Source organism: Chionomys nivalis, chromosome 19 (assembly GCF_950005125.1).
Source record: "Chionomys nivalis chromosome 19, mChiNiv1.1, whole genome shotgun sequence".
In the NCBI taxonomy this organism is placed as follows: Eukaryota; Metazoa; Chordata; class Mammalia; order Rodentia; family Cricetidae; genus Chionomys; species Chionomys nivalis.
Window position 1 is genome coordinate 11,097,321 of NC_080104.1, and position 19,349 is coordinate 11,116,669.

The following is a 19,349-nucleotide window of genomic DNA, read 5'->3' on the forward strand; positions in this document are numbered from 1 at the left end:
TTTCACTCTTCTGGCGTCAAAGTCCCTTTCACGGATTCTAAATTGTCGTTTGCCAGGCTTCCGCCAGGGGGATGTACTACAACTCCCATGATGCTCGCTCGCGGCCCCTTTTTTTAGAGGCTTCACTCGGCTCCCTGGCCGCGCAGGGAGCGACTACAGTACCCAGAATGCTCTCCTCCCCCGCCTGGGTGTTTTTGCCCCTCTCCTTGCATTGAACGCGGTAGTGGCCATCCGGAGTGCCAGGCCTGGGGTTCTCGGTGTCCTTCCCCGGGTCACGGGCAAGGCGGCGACTTGACTTCTGGGCGCTGAGCCCGGGCGCGCGCGCAAGCGACCGCCGTCCCCGCTGCAGGTTCGCGTCCCGCTTTGCTCCTTGAGCGGCTCGGCTCGCGGCCGCGAGGACGCCCCGGGACTGACGCCCCGGGACAGAGGCGACGGTCGCGGCTGCGGGAGCAGAAGCGAAGCTGAGGTCCGGGGAGAGGCGACAGCGGCCAGAGAGCCCGGGGAGGAGAGAAGAAGAGAAGATGGCGTCGGAGCTGGAGTCCGAGGTGCAGGCCATCGACCGCAGTTTGCTGGAATGTTCTGCTGAAGAGATCGCAGGGGTGAGTGCGGGAACCCGGGAGGGCTACGTCCGGCCCTCGCAGGCCGCGCCCGGGGGGTGGAACAGAGTCCTGGAAATCCCGAAGCGCGCCTCTGACTTCGGGTAACAGCCGTGCTGGCCCTGTCCTGTAGGGAAAAGACCCAGGAGGCCATCGAGCCTGCTCCGCGCCTTCCGTGCTAGGAGGTCCCTAGACCCCCTTGTACCTGGCGACTCGACCAAGGCGCTTTCGTTATCCCTCTTTACCCTCATCCACCCATTAAGTCTACAACACTTGGGCCTTTGCCCTTTCTGCCGGCTGTTGGAAGATGGGAGGGAGGGAGCGAGCCGCTTCCTAGCGTTGTCGTACGGTAGCCCTACTTTATCTTCTGATTCCATTTCTTGGGCTAGACAGATCAGTGTCTGTGCTGAGGCTTGTTGTCCTCGCCAACTTTGTTGCTGGAGCTGCGAGCCCCACAGGCCCCCTCAATGCTTTTTTTTTTTTTTTTTTAGTTCTTTTGCCCTTGTTTATTTAGTTATATGGCAACACTGGTGCTGCTGTGCGAGGTACCGTCTTGATGCGTTTGTTGAGCATTTGAGACTGGGAGGGTTTTTTTAAAAAAAAAAAAAAACATTTTTCTAGAAGTTGGGAAAAGTTGGACGGAGAACAACAAAGGTTATATAACTTTGAGAAAGCCGCTTTGGTTAACAGATGCAAGCTCATTAATGATAGTTGATCACAGTGTATCAGCAGCCCTTGGGCCCTAAACTTAAGCCATTCAAACTCAGTGAGCACTAGAAATGTAATAGGAACAGTGCTGATATAAGTAGCAAAATTATAAAGACAACGACTTCAACACATTCAGTGTCGTCCTTTGCCAGTGAGGGCAGGGGACACCTATCGGAACAGATTGTCCACAGTGACCGCGAATGGCTCAAACAATTGGAGCCCAGTCTCTAAGACCTCCAGATGAAAAAGATAGGGACTGAATCTTCATCAGCACACTGCATGCTGGGGACAGTATTTGGGATGTAAGGCTGTTGAGGGTTTGAATTGGGTTGATGAGACCAAGGAAGTTCAGGTGGAAGTGAGAGAGGAGAGTTTTTTAAAAATACATTGTCTTTCCAAGTTTTGTAAATTTTTTTGTAAGACTAAGGTGTGCAGCTTGTTTTCATGAACTTTCTGTGTGAAATTGCACAACCCAAGGATTTTCAGCCCCCATCTGCCTTTGATTTGTCAAAGATATTTGGAAAAGAAAATTAAAACCCTGCTATAAGAGGAAAATAACAACACTGACTTGGTATCCTTTTCTAATGTTGTCAAATCTGTTTGTCAGAATAGTGGGTGGTTTGGTTTTTTTTTTTTCTCTCCCTCTGAATTTTTGCATCTGTTGGCTCATGACACTGTGTTAGCCCGTTCTAAAACTGATGAGAGAATCCTCAGTTTGTTGAGGTTCCTGAGGAAGCCATTTAGAAAACCTCTGTGGAGGCTGTTGCTCCCAGCTCTTAAGTGGTAAAGTTTTCAAGCAAATAAAGTGGACTAAAACAAGGGAAATGCAACAAACCTTTTAAAAAATTTACTTCTAGTTATGTGTACTTGTATATGTCTGTGTCAGCTATGTGCATACGAGTGTAGATGTCTGCACCCTGGCCGCAGGCATTGAATGCCCAGTGTGGGTGCTGGGTGAAGTATGTGCTCTTAACTGCTGAGCCATCTCCAGCCCCAACAGACCCTTATTGTGCTTATTTGAGTTTGTGAAGATCTCATGCCTGAGCTCACACTACTTTCTGCTAAGTTGACTTTTCAGTGGCTTTCTTGGGTAGATTTATGAAATTAAACTTGAGGAAATGTAGTGTGGCGGCCAAGAGAAGCCCTTCAGACAGAGCAGATGCACATAGAAGCGATGCCTGCTCCCCCAGCCCCTAGAGGGGCTTCCTGGGTCTCTTTAATCAGGACACTAAATACTTACCACTGTCCTTTCAGCCTCAGGCTCCAGCGTGGCCCTTAACCACAGCTGAAATCAATGCACGTTTTCTCTTTGGTTAAAAGTAAATTTTAGTCAGGTGTAGTGATGCACATCTTTAATTCCAGCACTTCTGAGGCAGAGGCAGGTGGATGCCAGTTTGAGGACAGCCTGGTTGGAATAGAGTTCCAGGCCAGTCAGGGCCATAAATAAAAGCCTATCTCAAAAAGAAATTTTTAAAGTAATTGTTTCAGAATGTTGACCTCTGTGATTGATAATATTCCAAGACCAATCCCACTTTAACTTGATAAATACTGATGCCTTTTGTGTCGTTATTTTGAAATGGGCTTCCTGTGTGTCCCAGGCGAGCCTTGAACTCAGAATCTCCCTGCCTTAGCCTCCTGTATGCTGGATGGCAGGCATGTGACACCACACCTGGCCTCTGAGTACCACCAAGTCTTCAACACTGTTGACACAATGTATTAGAAGGAAGATTGTCTACTGCATCCATTTCAGCTAAACTGACTCCACACTTGTGACGCTAGAGGATCGCAGAAGCCAGCTGGTGTCAGTCTTCTCTCAGTAGAATTGATTCAAGCATGATTATTCCAGTATGTTCTAATGGGAGATTACCGTTTTGGAAGTATACATATTTCTCCTCCCCCCCCAAAAAAAATCTAAGCTGTGTTGGGTGGTGCGCTCCCAGCTCTCAGAGACTGAGACAGCAGAATCATTTGGAAGTGCCAGTCCAGCCTATGTTATATAGGGGATCCTTGGCTCCAAAAAGAAAGGAAATTTGGAGCTCGGTAGATGCCTCATTCAGTCAAATACTCTTCATGCAGTCATGAGGGCTTGTGTTCTCTCACCAGCACCCACAGAGAAAGTTAGGCACAGTGGTGTGTGCCTGTGATCCCAGCATGGGGGAGCAGGAGACAAGAGGATGCCTGGGGCTTGCTAGCAAGCTAGTCTGGCTGAGTCAGTGCACTCCAGATTCTGAGTCTTGTTTAAAATAAGGCGGTGAGAAATTGAGGAGGATTCTGATGCTCCTCCTGAGGCATCGTGCACGCACGCACACACAGCAAATGAGAAATTTCAAAAGTTTCTTTCATGAACTTGAATTTCTGTGTTTGTGTGTATGTATGCGAAGAGTGCATGCCAAGCACTCTTGAGGTCGTCCTAGAACATCATGTGGAGTCTGTTCTCCCCTTCCATCTTTATGTGGGAATTAAACACAGGTTACCAGACTTGTCAAGCAAGCTCCTTTAACCAATGGGCCATCTTGCCAGCACTCATTATAGAGATTTTGTGTAGAGTTTTGTGATGCGTTGATTATTTCTGGCTTTTGCATTGTAAATAGTCTGAGGGAGGCAGAGCACACTAGAGTTGTATGACCATGACTTCCCTTTTATAATCTTTTCATCATTCCCTAAAGGAATATGTCCCCCCCTCAGATCTCCAAACTGTAAACAATTGCTAATCTATTTTCTGTCTCCATAGATTCGTTTATTCTGAACATCTCGTATAAATGGGACCATACAATATATTTTACAATTTTTCTTTTCACAAATGTTCATTAGTGTTGTAGAATGCATTGATACTTCATTCCTTTTCATTACCAAACAATAGCCCCTTGTACAGATGGATATAGCACATGAATGGATATAGTTTTATCCATTCATGAATGGTTAGATATTTGGGCTTTGATGCTTTTTGGATATCCGGAATGGGCTATTGTGAATATTTGTGTAGAGATTTGTGTGTGCATACTTTGATTTCTCCTGGCCATGTCCCTAGGAGTGGAACTGCTGGGTCATATGGTAATAACTCTTTTGAGGAACTGCCAGCCTGTATCCAAAGTGCTGCAGCATTTTTATTCTGTCAGCAGTGCAGGAGGCTCCTAGCTTTCTGCACAGTTGCCAGCACTGTCTGTCTTCCTGATCATTGCCCTTGTGTTAGGTATGAAGTGCTTTCTCATGAGTTGGATTTGCATTTCTTCCGTGGTCTTGATGCTGAGCACTTGCCACGAGCTTTTGCCCATTTCTGTATTTTTCTACCTACCGGCTTATTGTAGTTTCCCCCCAATTCTGTACTACATTTTACTAGTAGGGATTGCTGCTGCATAGCCTTGTTCGAAAGCAAATCAGATATGCTTGAAGGATGCAGCTTTAATTGGCTATAGAATACTTAGATGCAGTAGCAAAGGAAGCTAACCTCTAGGGATTTGTTTGTGTGTTTCTGTTTTATGTATGTTCTCAATCTCAAGGCTCAGATTGAACATTCAATGACAGGAAAGCTGGAAATGTTGTCATAGCATGTTTACTTTAGTGGAATGAGGGGACAGTTCCTTTACTTATTGATGGGGACTTACTTATAAGATAGTAAATGCTCCATCCAGTCCATGTTTCTGAAATAAGGACAAATTAAAGTACAGTCAAATGCAGCAATGTTTCACATGAAAGACTCAGCTGCATTTAGCAGGGGAGAATGGGTATGAAAAGCTGCTCATTTCATTCTGTTGAGAAATATGTGAGCAGTCATTGTGAGAGACAGTCCTAAGTTTTTTCTGCTTTATATAATGATACATGTTAAGTTTAATCAGATTAAGATGCCTGTAATAGAGTCCAAATGTCTTAGGTGGCTTTTAATATTTCACACAACAGTAATAAACTTTTTATTTGTTTACTTATTTCGGCAGTATCAGTACCTGGGGCCTTATGAGTTCTGTACTACTGAACTACATCGCCAGCCCCGGTAGTATACTTCTAAGCGATGGGGAACATATGTCAGCCTTCTTAGCTAGGTTTTGAAGTAATAGCACATAATAAAAAGATACTTAAAATTAGATATTTGTTTTACTAATGACATGCCTTGTGTAAGAATAATAGCCTTAACTTTTTTCTTTCCTTAAGATTTATTTTTAGGGGGCTGGAGAGATGGCTCAGCGGTTAAGAGCATTGCCTGCTCTTCCAAAGGTCCTGAGTTCAATTCCCAGCAACCACATAGTGGCTCACAACCATCTGTAATATGAGTTCTGGTGCCCTCTTCTGGCCTGCAGGCATACACGCAGAAAGAATATTGTATACACAATAAATAAATATCTAAAATAAATAAAAGAAAAAATATTATTTTTAATTTTTAGTTGTGTGTATGTATGTGTTCATGGGTCTGTGCGCATGTGTGCAGATGCCCTCACGAGGCCAAAAAGGTCATCAGATTCCCTGGATCTAGAATTGCAGGTGGTTGTAAGCTGCGGTGAGTGCTGGGGACTGGCTGGAGTCAGGTACTCTGCCCTACTGCACCTTCTCCAGTCGAAGCTTCTTTTTTATTGGAGAAACTTTATGGGCAGATTTGATCCATCTGTTGATGGAGCCACAATGAATACTACATAATTTCTTCTAAGAACTACCTTATTCTCGATTACAATTCTTCAAAAGTGAGACTTTAGGAGAAATGGGAGCATGAAATACGGAAAACTAATTTTTTTCTTTATTCTTTTAAAACAGAATTCCATGTGGCTCCAGCTAATTTTCATTCCCAAAGTAGCTGAAGATGACATGAATTTATGATATTCCTGCTTCCACATCCCAAATGCTGGGATTACAGGCATGCTCCCATTCCCCCACCTGTTTCACCATTTTAAACTTAATCTTTTTTTTTTTTTTTAATTAATGTTTTTGTCTAGGTGGTGGCTACGCCTGCCTTTAATCCAGGCACTTGGAGGGAGAGGCAGGTGGATCTCTTGTGGGTTCGAGGCCAGCCTGGGCTATGAAAACAAGTTCCAGGACAAGCTCCAAAGCTACACAGAGAAACCTATTTTTGACTGTCTCTATGTCTCTGTCTCTCTCTTTCTCTCTTCTTTCTCTGTCTCCCCAGGGTTTATCATCCCAGGCTGTCCTGAAACTTGCTTTATAGACAGGCTGGCCTTGAACTCATAGAGATCTGCTGGCCTCTGCCTTCCAAGTGCTGGATTTCCATTCACTCTCTTGTGCTTGCTTTCTGACCATAGTGGAGTGTAAGTGCAGGTCTTGCTCATGCTACGCAAGTGTTCTACCCCAAACTATATCTCCAGTCCTCTCTTTTTTGAAAAATCTATTTATTCAGGACATTTCTGGCCAGATTTGGTGCCGCATGCTTTTAATCACAGCACTCAGGTGGTGGAGGCACGTGGATTCCTATGAGTTCCTGATCTACATAGGGAGTTCTGGGCTAGCCAGGGCTATAGAGTGAGCCCCTGATATCCCCCTCCAATTTTCACTTTATTTTAAAATATGTGTGTGTGTAAGAGACTATGCTCACATGAGTGCAGGTACCCATAATGTCCAAAAGAGAGTGCTGGATCCCTTATGCTGGATCCCGAGTTGTAGATGGGTGCTGGGGACAAACTCTGGTCCTCTGGAAGAGCAGTACATGTTTTTACTCTCTCAGCTATCTCTCCAGCCCCTGAATTTATTTTTTAAGTGAGTATTTATTTATTTGGTTTTTCAGGACACAGTTTCTCTATGTAACAGTCCTGGCTGGCCTAGAACTCAAAGAGATCTGCCTGCCTCTGCCTCTCGAGTGGATTAAAGGTATGCATTACCACTGCCCAGCTACAATTTGTTCTTCCTTGTCCTGTTGTTGGACTCTAGAGTCCAACACTGTCTCCTACTGAAAAATGCTTTTAAGTAAGACTGGAAAGTAGAAGGCTTTCTTAACAAGACTCTGATCGCATCCTAAGTAAACCTGGGTTTGTGAGTTGTGTTAGCAGTTCACTTAGCTGCATTGTAGCAGAAATGGTCCCTTTATTTCATGTTGTGAGGTTTCTTTTTCTTGGCTTAGAGCCAATATGGCACAAAGAAGTTTAAGAGAGCGATGGCATGTGTGGCAGAAAGGCCAGAAAGGAGAGGAGGAGAGAGGAAGGGCGAGGGAGTGCTTCCAGGGGTCTTACCCTGGGCTCAGTGGGTTCAGCTGTAGACTTATGTTCAAGTGGGTATTTGTCAAAAATTACCCCAGTAGTGAGGTTAGAAAAATTTGCAGAGGAGCCGGGCGGTGGTGGCGCACGCCTTTAATCCCAGCACTTGGGAGGCAGAGGCAGGCGGATCTCTGTGAGTTCAAGACCAGCCTGGTCTACAAGAGCTAGTTCCAGGACAGGAACCAAAACCACAAAGAAACCCTGTCTCAAAAAAGAAAAAAAAATTTGCAGAGGAACAAAGCTGGTGGGGACCCCAGGAAGTCCATGGCCATGCTGCTCCTGCAACGGAATGAGGGTTCTCTAGAGAGAAATGAGTGGGTGCAGGAGAGTTTTTGGTACCTGTGTGACAGTGAAGACAAAGTGACCATGTTGAGTGGAGCAGAGCAAACGTGGAGAAAGGAGTAACGGATTCGGATGGCGGAGGGAGGTAGGGGTTCAGTTGGGGCAACTTGTGAGATATCCAGGTGTATGAGTAGGTGGGAGCAAAGTCGGGGCCCAGAAAAGGGAAGTGTGTTTGGTTTTTGGTTTTCTATTTGGATTTAGTAGGGAGAGCTAAGGGGAAAGGATTTAGAGAGAGAAGCTGGTCAGAGAAAGAAGCCATAGTCAATAGGCCAGGCTCTTGTAGGATAATATTCATGAGAGACTACACACACACACACACCGTCTATCCATCCGTTCATCCCTGACATGAAAATCCCTCTCACAATTGGAATAACATTTTTCGAGCAAAGCATTAGAAGTCAAATGAACACAACAGCTGTGGTTTGAATAAGGTGTGTGTGTGTGTGTGTGTGTGTGAGAGAGAGAGAGAGAGAGAGAGAGAGAGAGAGAGAGAGAAAGAGAGAGAGAGAACGAGAACCTTTATGAGGGTCCTGGGGATTGAAATGAAGTCATCAGGCAAGCACTTTTACCCATCTTGCTGACCCGGATTAAAATTTTAATGTATAACAATATAAACAAAATACTGTTATTATTATCATATTTTTACCAAAAAGGAAGTTGGGTATAATTGCTCGAATTAGTACTCAGTTGACCTTATTTAAAACTTTTTTTTTTTTTTTTTTTTTTTAAGAAATGGCTACAAGCAACTGACCTCACCAGAGAAGTATACCAGCATTTAGCCCACTGTGTGCCCAAAATCTACTGCCGGGGTCCCAACCCTTACCCCCAGAAGGAAGACACACTCGCACAGCACATCTTGTTGGGGCCAATGGAATGGTACATCTGTGGTGAGGACCCTGCCCTGGGCTTTCCGAAGCTTGAACAGGCGAACAAGCCTTCTCATCTCTGTGGCCGAGTGTTTAAAGTAGGCGAGCCCACGTACTCTTGCAGGTAAAATACGACAGTTCTTCTCTGAAACCTTCAGATTTTTATTTCCAAATTATGAAACCTATACATTTAAAAGTACGCACCACCAATACATACAGTTTAATTAACTGATTTAGGAGCAAATAGTCATGAAATGGTTTTCCAGATCAAGAGCCAGGCTGTCAGCAGCACAGGAGAAGGCCCTGAGTAACTTCCATCTCTGTCCTGGCCTGTTACTTCCTGATACATCTTGCTTACAATGATTCTTTTTGATGCTCACATTGTTCCGGAGTTGACTGTGGAACCACACACTGGCTCCTTTGTTTCTCTCCTCTGCCTTCATTAGCTTTGGGGTGCTGCTTCCCTTTCTGGCATGATGAGATGCCCACAGCTTTCTGTATTTGCTGTGACCTATATGGAGAATCTGTCATTTCTCCAAGGAGTTCTTTTTAATTGGGGGTGGTGGAAATTAGGGTATGTTTGCTGTATGGGCTCACTAATACAAGATGACCTTAAAAGATTGGTGGAATTGAGTCTGTGAGAGAAGACAGAAGAACGTGCCCTGACCCCTTCTCACTTCCTGTGCTGATTATCACTGCTTAACACTCTGTCCGTCCAGAAATTCTCTGTGCATACTAGGCATCATGCACGCATGCGTATACACAGATGTACAAGACTATCTTAGCCGTATGTGCAAACATAGGCTGGCAAGATGGCTCAGTTGGTAATGGCAGCTTCTGCTAAGCTTCTTGATGAGAGTGTGATCCCAGAGACCACTCAAAAGCCCATATACATGTGACCATGCACACAAAATAAATTAATGTAATGAAAAGAAATATGTAAGTCAGGTGTGGTGATGCACACTTCCAGCACTCGGGAGGCAGAGGCAGGCAGATCTCTGTGAGTTCGAGGCCAGCCTGGTCTACAGAGTGAGTTCCAGGACAGGCATGGCTACATAGAGGAGCCCTGTCTCAAAACAAGTATGTACACAGAACTAAATTTTCTAAAAGTTTAGCGTCTTTCCATTCAGTTTACACAGCTAAAGAGTATGCCGTCGTGTGGATATACTGTCGATAGAGACGTTGTTCAACTTTTAAGAAACATTTTGTTGTAAGATTTAAATTAAGCTAATTAAGGAATCTGGTTTTCCATGTTAGTTTTTCCTTATCAGTGTGGTCAGATTATCACTTCTGATCGTACTGTACAGTGAAGTGCTGTAGAGCGAGTTCTTGGCATTATAAAGACCTCTCTGAGCATGCTGCTGCTGCTTGGGGAGTAGATGGAGTTCAACCTTGTGATTCACAGATACGGTGTTCTCCACCCAGAAGATACACACATTTGTGTGTCTTTAAATCTAAAGTCTGAATTTTACCCCAGTCTACTTGATTTTCTTTTTATGATCTTGATACTTTTGAAGATTACAAACTAATTATTTTTGAAATGCCCTTCAAGTTGGATTTGTCTGGTAAATAGACCTTGTACCTTTGGCCAGATTGCCCCAGAGATGATGAATCCAAGCCTGGTGTGTGGCCTGTGGTCCCATTGATCCTTGATGACAGTGCTGTCCGCAAGCTGTTTCTGCTATAAAGTCACTCCCACCCCAAGTAATGAAGAGTTCTGTGGGAAAGCACTTTCATGGTGTTAGCTGTCCTTTCCTCTGAAGCTTTGAGTGTCTTTTGTTTTGTTTTGTTTTGTTTTGATATTTTTGCAGTGCTAGGACTTGAACCTGAGATGTATTGATCCATGACCATAACAGCTGAGGCACATACGTCAAGGCTAAAGTGCCAGCTTTGTGGAGGCTCTTTTCTCCGTCCACCTTTGCAAGGGTCCTGGGGATTGAAGGAGCCATTGATCCAGCACCATTTTGTTTTTTTTTCACTTAGCCACTGTGTCCTAATTTCACACAATAGGAGTTTTTGCCACTGTTTGCTCTTTTTTTATGCTGCTAGTGTTCTCGGAGGGCTTACTTAGTTTCTGGCACAAGATTGCTGGGCATTGGTAACACACCTTTAATCCCAGTACTCAGGAGACAAAGGCAGGTGGATCTCTGCAAGTTCAAGGCAATCCTGGTCTAGAGAGTTCCAGGACAGTCAAGACTACACAGAGAAACCCTGTCTGAAAAACAAAAAAGATGACTCGGTGACATCGTAGATTTCTCCCTGTCTGCCTTGAGATCAATCGTTTTCCCTAGAAATGGTTTTCTGAGTCAGGAATAGTGTTTAGCAGTAGGATAGCGGCTGGATGGCAGCTGTGCTCATTGCTTTGAGGTGTTAGCACTTCTAGACCCTCTTGTGGTCTGTAGTCCATCACTGTCCAAGCACTAAAATAGATATATCTGGGGTCTATGGTGATTTCTCCAGTTCTTGCCCAGCCCCTCAGGGTTCTTTCTGACCCCTCCCACCCAATTCTGAAAACCCCATTTTTCAGGATGGGTTGATTTGCAATTGGGATTCCTATGACTCTCTCCTTGGGTTTGATTAATTTGCCACAAGGAATTGTATTTCTTGGGCTACTATAAAGCATTTTGCAAAGGATACAGATGAAGGAATATACAGGGCAAGATCTTGGAGAACCTTCTGTGCCCTCTGGGTGTGGCTCCCCCCAGGTGTTGAGCATTCTGGAAGCTCTCCATGCTGTGTCCTTTCTGGTTTTTATGGAGCATGGGTGAAGCTCAGTCATGTGGCAATGTGATTGGACAAAAAAAGGGTAAGCCCTAATGCTCATAGTAGACTGGGAAAATCCACAAAACCTGTCTGTATGGATTCTTCTTGGCCTTGAGCATTCCTTTTGGTGGTTTGTGGCAGGACCGTTCCTGGAATCTCCATTAGGATCCACTTAGGAGCTACTCTGTGAGGGTTTCTCTATGGCTGTCTTCAAGACAGAAAGGCTGGGGTGACTCACAAGTAGTTCAGTTCTGGTCACATGACTTAGAGAAGGGCAAAGGAAAGAGAAAGGCAGCAGAAGGTCAGAAGGAGTTTGCTTTCTAAGGCCTGGAGCACCTCAGGGTTATTCCAGCCGCTAGGAAGCACGAGCCAGAGCATCTGTGTCATGTCACACCAGGCCTCTGCCTGGAAAGCCCTTTCTTTTATTCTTACATGCCAGAATGTTAGGGGTTTTTCACTCGTATATAATAAAATGTGGGAAAATGGGCTGTTTTTGTATTTTTTTTTCATGCAGCTAAATTTAAATGCTTAGACCTGTACTTTGTTGTTAAAAATATATGATGGTGGCTGGAGATTGGCTCGGCAGAGGTCCCAAGTTCTGTTCCCAGCATCCATGTTAGTCATCTTGAAGCTACTGGTATCCTCAGTTGTAGCAGTTCTAACTCACCTCTGCCCTATGCAGGCACCTGCACTCATGTGCACATACACAGAAATACATAAAAGTTAAATACTGAAAATAAATATTTGAAAACATATGATATGCTGGCAAGATGGCTGAGCAGTTAAGGGTGTTTTTCAGCAAGCCTCATACCTGAGTTAAATCCCAGGACCCACGTGGTGGAAGGAGAGAGAGAATTGTGGTACATAGGCATGCGCACTCAAACACGTGAATAAATAAATATTACATGAGTTGATGGTAATAAAAGTTTATGAGTATTCTTTTGTTTTTTTAATGGTCTTTTCTTGTGGGCACTGAAACTCAGACATGTGGCAGCTGCTTTTGGGACTCGTCCCTGGTAAAGGCTAGGGAGTCCCTGAGATCGAGAAACAAAACAAAACCTCTACCCTGTGTCCTGGGTTTTCTGTCACCCCTTAGAAAAAAAATTCTGAGGCCAAAGTACTTTTGATTAATTTATTACAGAGCACAAGTAGGGCATGCAGGCTTCTAGAGAGAATTGTGTTGCTGGGGTTTTAGACAGCTTGTCGTGTGGACAGACTAAATGGAGGAAAGGATTATTCATCAGTTAGGGTGAACTATTCTAATGGGTCCACTCTCTGTCCTCACATGGGGTTTTCAGGTGTGTCAGGTAGTGATGGGAGCAGTGGTGCTGTGAGACCGAGGGTACGGAGAAGCCGTGCTGCTGGAGCAAGGCCAGCAGTCGTCTCTGCTGACCATGTTGGTCCCAGCCTCTTTGGGGCGGTGCTGTGTGTAGCAGTCAAGGGAGGCCTGCTGCAACATAGCTCTGAGGTTGCATCAGCAGCTAGCCTCCATGTAATTTAACTCTTAGTAGAAAATCAAGTTGCATTGTGGCACTACTCTCTGTTACCACAAAGTACATGGAAGTTTAGTGCATAGACAGCGTGCTTGGGCTGCAGAAGGAGATGTTGGTAACTCAGAACCATGGACTTGGCCTGCACCCACATCTCCATTATCCCAGGTTAGACTGCTCTATGAGCTGCTGTTTCCCAGTTGCAGATGTGGAATATTTATCTATTTAGTGCCTCAAACATATACTGTCAGAGACCTGTGCTGCTGTTCAAAATACAGGGAACAGTTGAAAGTGACATTTTACTGCTCTTTAAGTTCCTTCAATATTGCTATTAGTTGTATATTTCCAATTCTTGTTCAATGGTATTTATTTTCAACCTTTTGAGAATGTTCTTCAGATTAAGCATACAACAATTCTCCCATTCTGGGCTTTTGCAGCCTCAGACACTTCACTCTTGAACCCAGTTAGTCATAGGGCAGTTGTTGGCTTAATATGCAAGACATCTGCCCTGGCATGGTGGTGCATATGTTTATTCCCGGCACTCCAGAGGCAGAGGCAGGCAGATCTGTGTGCGTTCAAAGCCAGCCTGGTCTACATAGTGAAATCTGTCTCAAAACAAAAAGAAAAGTGCTACTGTCTAACAACAGGAGTTCAGTACTCACGCCCGACCTTCATTTTAGATGCCACTTCAATAGAAGGTTGTAAGCTGTGGCTGCAGGGTGCATTAGCTCACTAGATCAAGTCTTCCCAAACCTGTGGAGCAGTGGACAGACAATTCTGGTCAAGGCTGTGCTGAAAGGCTCCCTCATATACTCCAGCATGAAAACATGGATGATTTCATTGAGCAGAGAGCTGCAGATTTGGGGACTAGCACCTCCTATTTTGACACTTCCAGAATGGTTCTGATATTGAGGGAGAGGATTAATTTTTGATACCCATATTTATTCATTCTCTTTTTCTTTAACTTGACAGGGATTGTGCAGTTGACCCTACCTGTGTTTTATGCATGGAGTGCTTTTTGGGAAGTATCCACAGAGACCATCGATACAGGGTCAGTAATGCACAAATGGCAACCACACACAGTATTGAATTTTATACTAGGTACCTTTTGTCTCATTTTAAAGATCTAATGGCTGTGAGGGCAAGCTGGCTACAATGTCTGTCACCCCATTGCTCACCATGGTTGATTTGCTGCCCTGGCTGGCTACGTGGACATTCCCTTCCTCCCTTACTGCTCCACTTGGACTCCCTCCTAAAGCTGCATGCTCAGGCCCAAGGGCAGGGCCAATCTGCAGTGAAGGGATGTGAGCAGTGAGCCCCTTGCTAGAGCCTCCAAACCAATTCTCATTTCAAAACCAAAAGATTTAGAGGTAAGGGTGGGGGGGAGAGAATGGTTTCCAAATTGTGGGATTTTGTTTTTGTTTTTAGGAAATGTAGCTGTTAGTATAGTATTTTCCAAGCATAGACAAAGCCCTGAGTTCTATTCCCAGAAGGAAAGGGGAGGTGTTCAGTATAGAAAGGGCTTTGCTAAGCATGGGTAAAGCCCTGGGTTTCGTCCCGGGGGAGGGAGAAGGAGAGGGGTAGAGGTGTTCAGTATAGAAAGGAGTTACAAGCCTACACTTCTTGGAACTCAAAGATTTAAGAAAGATAACATAAAAACTGGATCTTCTGTGCTAGCTGTCCGCTAGATTGATCTGGTATTTTAAATGATTATTAAAGAGGCCTATATTCCTCTGACATTCAGGGCCCACCTCCAGCCCTTAAGACTCTTGATAATTTTATTTGAGGCTCTCCCCAGACCTGCCCTGTCCTCTGCTGAGCGTGGGAAGTGGAGAAGGGACTGTTGTTTGAGGAACCTTGCATGCTCCCTGGATAGACTGTAGGAAGAGCTTCAGTCCTATTCCTAATCCCAGAGCCCAGGTGGACCAGGGCTCTTCCATGGTTGTTGGTATTCCCTCTGCCCAGGTCTTGATAATAGAGAACAGAAAGGATATATAGAATATCAGTACACACACACACACACACATACACACACACACACACACACTCTGTAAGCTGGCGAGACGCTCCCAGGTACCCTTCAACTGCTCTGTCTGGTGTTTGGTAACGAGCACATGTGTACACCAAGCTGTTTCCCAAGTGGCGGCCTACCATGTTTCTTGCCCATATCTGATCTCCTGGGAATAAATAGAATATGCAGAACGACACTGATTATGCTCTGATACAGAGCATACAAATGCTTGCTTTGGGTAGAGTAGAGTTGCATTTATTCGAAAATTTGTTGTATCTGAATTAACTCATTCCTAACTTTTTTTGTGGTAGTTTTTTAAAATTACTACTGGTATACCAATTAATTAGCCTGTAGGTTTTGTCTTGCCAGACTTAGTAGCTAGTTGCTGCGGCTTAAGTAAGTGTGACTATTTCCTGAAGCCTCCAGGTGATGATGAAGTTTCAATGAGCACTTTTTACCAACCCTTTAAAGGAACGGAATTTTAGGAGTTGTTGAAGAAAAATTGTTTGCTTGAGCCTTCTGTGTTACAGCATCATTAGTATAGACAGCAGCACTCTAGCAGAACCCCAGGGGACCCTCCCCAGTCCTTTGTTCTCCTAATTAAGAAAGCAGTGTGTGCAGACACAGCCTCTCTGAAATACCTGAACCCTCCCCACTATAGCAAAGGAGCTCATTTTCTTTAGAAATCGGTCAAAAACCTACAGGCTTACTTGCAAGAAAACATTGACAGCCCCTTTTATTTGCTATTTTTTTCCCTTCAAAGCAAGGAACACTTAAGCAGTTTTCTGTCCTAGCACTTGATATTATGTATCACCTGACATCCAGTGAATATTTACCAGATAACTGTCTTTCTTCTTCAAGATGACGACATCGGGAGGTGGAGGCTTCTGTGACTGTGGCGACACCGAAGCGTGGAAAGAGGGCCCTCACTGTCCAAAGCATGAGCCTCACAGCCCTGAAGTTGTGGAAGAGGAGGTAAAGATGCCCCCGGAGTTGTTGTGCAGGCAGAGGTTAATGTTGGTTGTCTTGCTCTGTTGCTTCCCACCCTACTTTTTGAGACAGAGACTCAACAGCTGACCATTGAGCTCCAGGGAATCCTCCTGTCTCCTTTCCAGTGAGGGATTCTGTTGCTGCAGAGAACCCTGCCTAGTGCATGCTGTATCGGGCCCAGCTCTTTACAGGGATGCTGGGGACAGCTCAGGCCCTCTTGCCTGTGGCAGGCTAGCTAACCAGACTAGCAGGGTTGTTAAGCTTGAGCTTCCACAAGAGACCCCACCTCAACACAAAGGAGAAATCGATAGAAAAAGACACCTGAGATTAACTTCTGCCTACGATTACACATGTACATATGTGCAGTCAATCACACCTACACACACACATAAACACACCACACACATGTGCACACAGAGTAAACACCACACACACATAAACACAGAAAAAAGTAATAAATACTGTATTAGGTAGAAACAGAGACAGAGACATTACAAAGGGAAATTTATTTAGAATCTAGGCCTGTACTGTAGGAACCGGCTCGTGCAGCGGTGGCCATCTGCACACTGGAGAGACTAAGAACAGCCAACAGAGCTGGAGGACTCAGCATTCCCAGTTGGCACCGAAGCCCTGCAGTTCCTGGAGAGTCACTAATGCTCAGTTCACTTTGGAAAGCCAAATTTTTCAGAGGCTGGAGTTTGATGGCAGCAGTTATAGCTATCCTTGCTCAGGAGTGAGGTCTGCCTGGGACCTCCTTCCAGCTGGCTCCTGTCAGAAGGTGCTGCTGACTTTGAGGGTGGATCATCGTTCTCAGTTAAAGCTCTGTAATAACTTCATACGTAGACCCAGACTTATGTCTCCTAGACAATACCAGATTCCCTCATCTTGCCAGTCAAGATTGACCGTTGCAGGGCTGCAGAAAGCTCCCAGCTAAGAGCATTTGCTGCTCTTCTAGAGGACCCAGGTTCAGTTCCCAGCACTCACATAATAACTACCAACAATTTGTAACTCCCATTCCAGGGAATCTGACAGTCTCTTCTGGCCTCTCAAAAGCACAGGCAAGTACGTGCTGCAAGAAACACTTGCAGGCGAAACATCATACCAGTAAAATAAAACTAATTTTAAAAAGATCAGTGTTGCAAGTACTATCTGATTATGGAAAAAATGTGTTGAGCAGGCATATAGACAATTGGATATGTCGTGTTAAACAGCACTAGCATATCTCATCACTGTGACAGTTAAGAAAAGCCCCACCAAAATTCCACATGGGGGCTGGAGAGATGGCTCAGAGGTTAAGAGCATTGGCTCTTCCAGAGGTCCTAAGTTCAATTCCTAGCAACCACATGATGGTTCACAACCATCTATAATGAGATCTAGTGCCCTTTTCTGGCATGCTGGCAGAGCACTGTATAAATATGTAAATAAATAAATAAATCTTTTTTAAAAAATGCACATGGCCCTTTGGCAGAAGGAATGAACAGAAAGGTAGTGGGTTCAGGTACTTCTGTTTGTTGAGAGCCACAATAGACTGTGTGACATCTCCTTTGATAATTTAAGAAACTTCTCCCAGGTCTTAAATGGGGAATGACATGTTTTCTCCCATGTAAATTGGATGACTGATTGTCTTTCCTTGTTTTATATGGTTTTTTTTGCATTTGTTTAGAGTGCGAGTGCTTGTACACATGTGCGTGCACACACATGCGCACCACAGACAGTCAGAGCACCTTGCAGGGGTCGTTTTTCTCCATCAACTGTGTAGGCTCTCTAGGGATTGACATCAAATACCTTCACTCAGTTCTGCAAGTTGAAGCTTCCCATACACACTGGAAAGATGGTTTGAGGTTAGAGTTTAGTGTTCCCGTGCTGCTCCACAATGCTTAGTTATATGCATTAGGCATTTGAGTGTCTGAATGTTTCGACTCAACTAATTTGAAATTGAGATCATGGGGAGAAAACGTTTTAGGAATTGTAATTTTGTGTTTTGTAACATGTACAGGATTAAATTTGTTATGTAACAAAACCTGTCACCCTTCTTGTGTTTGAGAGTTGGAGTTGGAAGACAAAAAACAAAACAAAACACTAAGGGAGTTGTGTTTTCTGTTCTCCCTAAGGATCCTCTCGTGCATCTATCAGAAGATGTGATAGCAAGAACTTACAACATTTTTGCTATTATGTTTCAATACGCAGTAGATATACTGACCTGGGAAAAAGAAAGCGAATTGCCTGCAGACTTAGAGATGGAGTAAGTATGGCCGTTCCTTGTGTGTATGGGACCTGCTAAATTTTAACATCATTCACACAGCTAGGAGAGAACATAAGTCTTTTCTTTTAAAATTATTACTGCATCTAGCCACCCATTTATTTGTATATGCCTTGAAAGGTCAGAGGAGAACCTGCAGGAGTCGGTTCTAGCTACCAAGTGGATCCTGGAGACTGAACTCAGGTTGCTAGAGAGCAGCAAGTAACCTAAACTGCTTGGCCACCATGCTGTCCCAGCAACTTTTTAAAAATTATTGAATTTTAGCAGAAGCTTGACTTTGATATTCCAGCTTTGCAGCTTGTATGCTGATCAATGAAGGTTTTCCTAGGATGATTGGTTTGTAGCAGTGTTAGGTCACACAGAGCTAGCAAGATGGCTCAGCAAGTGAGGGCCTTGCCTCCAGGTCTGACAACATGAGTTCTATCCCTGAACCCACACGATCCCTGACATCTCTGTCCTTTGCTATCTTTCTCTGACTGACCTGAACTCACTTTGTAGCCATGCTGCCCTCAAACTCAGAGACCTGCCTGCCTCTCCTCCAAAGTGCCGGGACTAACGGTGTACACACCACGCCCACTAGCCTTCTCCTTTTGATGATCTAATAAAGCTGGAAAGATGCCAGGGGATGAGCTCTTCTATGTAAGTGGGTTTAGGGTTTTTATGAAATGCTCAATGCAATTTTAGCCATTTTGCTTCTAATTATAAAATATATTCAGCATTGTGCTATCTTATTGTCCATCTGCCGTTTTTATTTACACTGTTGAGTTCATAAACTAGCGAGCAGACAGCTGGATTCAGCCACAGCTATGTTAAAGGACTGGCTGCTAGCCCCTCACTTCACACAGCCACCTCTTTTCTGAAATGTCACTCCCTGCTTATTGGACCTTTGTTCATAGCTGAGGGTGGCTGGGCTGGAGACTGGACATGAGGAGGTCACCAGACTAATTGGACATCAATCATCAAAGAGTGACTTCTTTGCTTTTTCAATGTGTTGCCGATAATTGGGGTTGTCCGCTATGCATTGGGTGGATTTTCTTCCTTCCTCCCTCCCTTCTTCCCTCTCTCTCGTTTGTTTGTTTGGTTGATTGGTTTTTGGTTTTTCAAGACAGGGTTTCTTTGTGTAGCCCTGGCTGTCCTG

At 44.5% G+C, this 19,349-nt stretch overlaps 1 protein-coding gene across 2 annotated transcripts in view; it reads left to right on the forward strand.

The window, feature by feature from the left end:
- The first annotated feature begins 222 nt into the window (after positions 1-222).
- Ubr2 (ubiquitin protein ligase E3 component n-recognin 2) overlaps positions 223-19,349 on the forward strand; it is a 78,846-nt gene continuing 59,719 nt past the window's right edge. For both annotated transcript variants that reach the window (XM_057794414.1, XM_057794415.1), the window contains exons 1-5: positions 223-599; positions 8,562-8,821; positions 13,923-14,001; positions 15,823-15,936; positions 18,063-18,193. In XM_057794414.1, the coding sequence (XP_057650397.1) occupies positions 522-599; positions 8,562-8,821; positions 13,923-14,001; positions 15,823-15,936; positions 18,063-18,193 (662 nt within the window). In that variant the 5' untranslated portion in view covers positions 223-521. The remainder of the gene's footprint in view (positions 600-8,561; positions 8,822-13,922; positions 14,002-15,822; positions 15,937-18,062; positions 18,194-19,349) is intronic.